This window comes from Eptatretus burgeri, chromosome 16, assembly GCF_056783735.1.
Source record: "Eptatretus burgeri isolate ZD-2024b chromosome 16, Ebu_testis_v1, whole genome shotgun sequence".
In the NCBI taxonomy this organism is placed as follows: Eukaryota; Metazoa; Chordata; class Myxini; order Myxiniformes; family Myxinidae; genus Eptatretus; species Eptatretus burgeri.
Window position 1 is genome coordinate 21,893,886 of NC_140976.1, and position 6,000 is coordinate 21,899,885.

Consider the following 6,000-nt stretch of genomic DNA (forward strand, 5'->3'; position numbering starts at 1 on the left):
GCTGCAGGTCGACTTCAGACACGAACCGTTTAAGCGGCTCGTTCCGTGCTATAGGGATAACCGAGCGGAGTTATCGTCGACCTCAACGGTTCAGATTACTTATCGGGTGTTTCAACCCACGACCAATCCCTTACGTGATGAAAGATGGAACTTTCAACCGAAGGAAAGGACGCAACGAAACGGGAAACAGTTTGGACAAGCAAGCACTTTTATTTCACACACACAACACATGCACGTAAGGCAGTAATACAATGTGCAGCAAAAGCAAAAGCAAAAGCACAACTACCGACTATAATTATTTACAACACTTAAACAATTATACTTGTCGGGACTCGGCGCCACATCATTCATTCAAAATAAACAGGAAAGACCTCCCCATAGGCAGGGAGGTAGACGGGGTCCGTGGACTAAATGTGCGCGGAACCTGGAGGAGCGGCCAGTTCCACGAGACCGAAAAGGTCTTAACCGCATCCTCGTGACGCGATGGCGGGCAAGCCGCAACATCAGCGCAGCTGTGCCCCGACTCCGTTCCCCTGGCGTGGTCGGTGAGCCTTCTCTGGCGTGCTCCGCGCAAGCACGGTTTGGTCGGCACCACGGTTAGGGTGGGGAATGAACGGGGCCACCGGCACTATCTCAGCGCGGATGGGGTGGGGGGGGGAATTGTTGATGCTCAGGGTCGAGCGAGGGGAATGGCTGGCTGGCTTGGTCGCTTGTGAAAGCGAAGGTGGCTCGAGTCCAGCGACGAGACAACACCAACGACGAGACGAGCCCAGCGACGAGACGACACCAACCACAGGAAAAGCGACCCCCACACTACAATGAGTTCCACACAGACTCGCATCTTTTATAGACCGGGGGAGGAGCCTGTATGCAGATTTTAGGATCAAAACACGATTGGAGGCAAGGCCACGCCACCCTCTGTTCAGCCATTGGTGTGGCAAAAAGGGGAATGAGCCTCTTTTGATCCAAATTCCTTCCTGAGAGGAATTCACATCCATCGCGCTTGGAGGCGGGGCCACACCGCCCGACGCTCACCCATTGGACGGAGAAAAAGGGGCATGAACCTCCCCTGATCCGAATTTCTCTCCCCTAAGGAATCCATTGCACTCGCGGCTTGCTGCTTTCAGCAGCAATCACCGAACGGCTTTGGACAGTACGACGTTCGGTGTTGACTGGTGGTGGGGTCGATGGTTGTGGAAGGAGAAAGGCAAAGGTGGTGGGGGGTTTGCTGTGGTGGTTTGGTGGTTTGGTGGTTGGCGGGCGTCGTTTGGGAATGGCGGTGAAGTGATGTTTGTGGGATGGAGTTGTGGAGGTAAAGAGGCGAAGGTGGTGGTGTTTGCGTTGTTGGCGGCTTAATGGTCCAAAATAACGATGGAGAAAGAAAAAATGGCTAACTCAAAGCGTCGCAGCCCAGATGAATCACACATATTCCCTCTAAACAACAGGTGTGGGCTAACTGCACATGAACTTATCGATACATCTCACCTGAGGACCCTTTATGGTGTATTGCGAATTACCACAGCCGTAACAATATATTTTCAGTGTTCTAAAACATCAAACCCAGAAACAAGCTCAATAAAGCTGGATCCCCATGGAGCTAAAACGGTAAACTTTACCAAAGCCATCCAGACGAAAACAATCCTCATTAGTCCAATTAATGTCAACACACTAACCCCCCCCCCCTCCTTTCCACCCCACAACCTCCAACATACATTGAGAGAAAGAATGATGTATTAGTGTACCTTCACTTTCAGAAGTGAAGCAAGGACTCAGAGAATGGAAGAAAGATCGATGAGACAATGGCACTTGCACAAAGGTCAAGTATGCTATGCTCGAACGATAACGGAAGATCATTACCATTCACATGAATCGATGCTTCAGTTTCAGATTTCCCGGTCGTGTTTGCAACCCGAGTTCCTCAGAGTGATCTGCTTCCAAAAAGCTAAGTAAATGTTCCGGATTAGTCTGTGGTGCCGTCAATTTTATGTTCACACTACGAGTGCTCACTCCAATGTATTTTTTCGTGCTCAATCTATTTATTTATTTATTTCGATCCTGTGTCTCAGGCCTACCCGATAGTTTTGGGCCTACACATTTTTTGTTCTCCTCCCCCTCCCCCAAAACTGTTTCCCATATCCACTCACCACATCTCCATCTAATATGTCCAATCATTCATCACCCTCACTTTAATTCCTTCCTTATACCCTCTGTTTAATAAACAAATAGAAAGATAGATAAATGACAAAACATTTTTTTCCCCTCTACTTCCTTCTTCTTCCTCCCCTCTCACTTCAACAATATAAACATTTTGAAATAGCAATTTTAAAACGTTCAATCTTACAACATCCTTGCTTCCAGACACCTTTCTCCCAGTCTTCTTTACATTCTTGCCCCTTCTCCATCCCTGGATGACTCGAAAACTCGTGCTTCATCCACCATTGTGTTCATATAGCGCTGTCTTGCTTTGTGCCTCGAATCATCACTAGCATAACCCGCGCTCTGCGCGACATGTTGGGGTGGGTGTGTTTGAGAAAGGAACTGATGCAGAGTATCAGTAGTAATTTTACTTTAATGCAGTAAGTGGAATACGATTTCACCGTTTCAGAACCATTTTATTTACTTTTTTTTGTACCATGCACCTCATATGGTCTTTGAGATAATGTAAGCCGAATATCACGTTACTCGAGCGCAGAACAAAGTCGAAGATAGCGCAACACGAAACCACAAACTCGGAAATAATATATAAGATTGCCATGTAAATCCTGATGTCTGTCTTCATCTCTCTGCCCTTGTAAACCCTAAATCCAACCCTTTTTGTACTGCATGTAGGACGATGGTGACAAACTCTGAAATCCACACACTTGCATTTTTTACAATCATTTATCCAGCATGGCCTTGATGGCAGATGTACAGAGAACCATTTTGAAGAAGCCTTGTGACTATGTTGAGAATTCAGGAAATGTTTTGTGCAATACGTCCACAGTACTTATGAAATTGTCATTTCTACACATGCAGACATTATGAGATAATGTACTGCTCAGGCACACATGTTGAGGCCTCAATTTAACAAATTTGATTTCCCCCAATTTTAGTTTCAGGGCAATCCTCACAGAAGAGTTCATGAGTCTCAGACAAGGATGAGGTGAGACGCCTGATTTGCATCTTGACAATGATCCAATGGTTCTGATGCAGCTTTGTACCATCCGTCCGGCGAATCGTCAGAGCCATTTTTACCTGGCCCTTGGCGACCGATATCATCGCGCTGATAAAACTGTTCCACGAGCTTGATCGTTTCATCATTTGCAGCACCGGAATATGGTCGTTTTTGTGGCTGGTCATTGCAATCTTGATATCCCCTGCACTCCACCATGTAGTTTGCAAAAGACTGCTTTCCAGTAACATGGGGGTGTTGGGAAGTCCTCGCCGCACTCGGGTCGTCGCTTTTGCCAATGCCACACCACTGCTGAATAGTCCAGAAGACTTTCTCTTTGGATCGCTTCCTCTTGAGCCTCCAGCATTTCATCACACGGTCTAACTTTCTCTCTCTTGACAGACCTCGGTAGTTTCTCCAAAAGCTGTTTTTCACAATGTTTTCTCCAATTCTCATTGTGTCTTTGTATTTTTCATACTTCCATTGTGCTATCTTTTCTATGGTCTGTACCTACACTGCTTTTCAGCATTAGACAATGGCATCCTGTTTAAGAAAGCAGTCTAGCAGTGATCTGACTCATCTAATATCTGGAAGTGGTGCCAACATATTTTCAACTTTCCGATCAAAGATGAAAATGGATTGAAAAAAACCCCAAAAAACAAAGAATTCCAAATTCACTTAAACTTCCCTCTCCACAGACAGGAAGAGCAGAGAATATGCAGTTGCATTCTGGGAAGATATAAAATGGTGCCATCTAGTGTCCAGCCAACACAAGTAATAAGTAGCCTGGAGAGCCAATCGCAACTCACATTACAATTTGAAGATACTGCACTTAATACTGTTTTGTGATGAAAGCTAATTTTCACTTTGTGTTACCAATGCAACAGGCTCAATAAACTATGAAAAATTGCTGAATAGAAAGGTTCAATCCTGAATGGTTTTGAGAACAAATATAGAAGTCTAGGAGTCCAGTAACTCATCCAATACATAAACCAAACTGCTGGATACAATACATACATGATCATGTTTGACGTAGAGTAATGTTAGAGACTTTGGCCTAAAAAATGGCCTTAATCGGTGTCATCTTGTAAGCACAACCGGAGGTTACCAACATCAAAAAAAAAATTAGTAATTAAAGACCCAACTCAAAAGAGGGGCCAGCATTTCCAGAAGCATGTCCTATAAATGGTGATCCAACCATGACCCCATAAAAGCCAGTCAATCCTTAAAAAAGGGAAAATAAATGAACCAATGTCACCCACAGGGTGACCAGTATCTTGCCAAAATGTGAATATGAGTGACTTATTTAAGGTCACACTGAGGTGAACAGAACTGCAATCCACTTGGAGCGACTCCTTGAGGAATATCTATCTGCCTACGAGAGATTCCGATGATAATTGTTTTACAGAGTGACCATGAACAATACGTGTTTGCCTCATAACGTTACCCAATGAAGTCATAATGGCTAAAGCTTGACATATCTAGAAAACACTCATTGAGGACTTCAATTTGAGGTACTACAGGATATGGTTCCTAAAACTTGAAAATTTGACTTTGGGGTCAAATATGTTCGACCTCAGGCGCTAACCCTGAAGGTCAAGGTCGATCACAAACAAACACTAATAAACTGAGCACTAAGCCATTTACTACATTCCCACAAAGTTTGGAGATGATTCAATGAAAATTACTCAAAAAGAAGGGTTTCATCGAACTCCATAATTGACTTCAAAGTGATCTTGACATTTGACCTTGACTTTGACCATTAAGTGCACTAAAAAGTATTCCAAAAAGACATCCATATATGAACCCACAAGAGTTTCCAATGAGAACTTTGCTATACAGAGTGACCTAAACAAGAGTTTCTGATGTGAACTAAATCAATGCAAAATACATGAAAAATGCAGTTTTTCGTCATAACATCGTCAAATGACGTCACATCGTCAAAATAGTTGTATGTTTAGAAAGCCCTCATGAAGGGCTTTAATTTGAGGTACTACTCGATATAGTAACTGAAACTTGAAAATTTGACCTTAGGGTTAAAAAAGAATGACCTTTTGGTTGACCTTGAAGGTCAGATTAACATCAAAAATTAATCAGCTGAGCGCCATACCACACCCTATATATCCACCAAGGTTAGAGATCCTTTGATCAACGTTACTTAAAAATTAAGGGTTTTGTCTACCTTGATTATTGACCTTTTTGTGACCTTGACAATTTAGTATTGTTGATAGTATGTCTCCAGGACTCGTATACATGAACTATCAAGAGATTTTGATGAGAAAGGAGAAAATAAAATTTTCATGAAAAATCCGTTTTTTCATCATGACGTCATCAAATGACGTCATAGCGTCAAACTTTTGACAGATCTGGAAAGCACTTATCAAGCGCTTTCATATGAGGTATTACTTGATATGGTATCCAAGATTTCAAAATTTGACCTTGGGGTCAAAAACTTTGACCTCCAGCGCTAACCATGAAGGTCAAGGCCGATCGCCACCAAAAATTAATCAGCTGAGCGCCAGACCATGAACTATATTCCAATGAAGTTTGAAGATGATCCGATCAAAATTACTAAAAAAATAAGGGTTTTGTCGACTCCCCTGATTTGCGACAAAGTGACCTTGACCTTTGACCTTGACATTGAAAATTTTATGTGCTGAAAGGGACCTCTATAGGACTCTGATATGCGAAGTTACAAAAATTTCCAATGATAACTGTGCTCTGCAGAGTGATCGATACGTGATTACAGACAAACAAACAAAAAAACAAAAGGTGACCACGTGTCACTTCTTTAAGGTCACACTGAGGTGAACAGAGCTGCTATCCACCAGGAGCGACTCCTTGAGGAA

The 6,000-nt window shown here is 43.2% G+C and overlaps 1 protein-coding gene across 8 annotated transcripts in view; it reads right to left on the reverse strand.

The window, feature by feature from the left end:
- LOC147010691 (kelch-like protein 13) overlaps positions 1-6,000 on the reverse strand; it is a 92,808-nt gene that overhangs the window by 47,663 nt on the left and 39,145 nt on the right. The window contains exon 1 of one of the 8 annotated variants that reach the window (XM_085859468.1): positions 2,342-2,417. The exons of 6 other annotated variants lie outside the window; for them this stretch is intronic. In XM_085859468.1, the coding sequence (XP_085715594.1) occupies positions 2,342-2,402 (61 nt within the window). In that variant the 5' untranslated portion in view covers positions 2,403-2,417. Of the gene's footprint in view, positions 1-2,341; positions 2,418-6,000 lie in introns of those variants that run through there. One more of the 8 variants, XM_085859474.1, reaches the window with a different exon arrangement.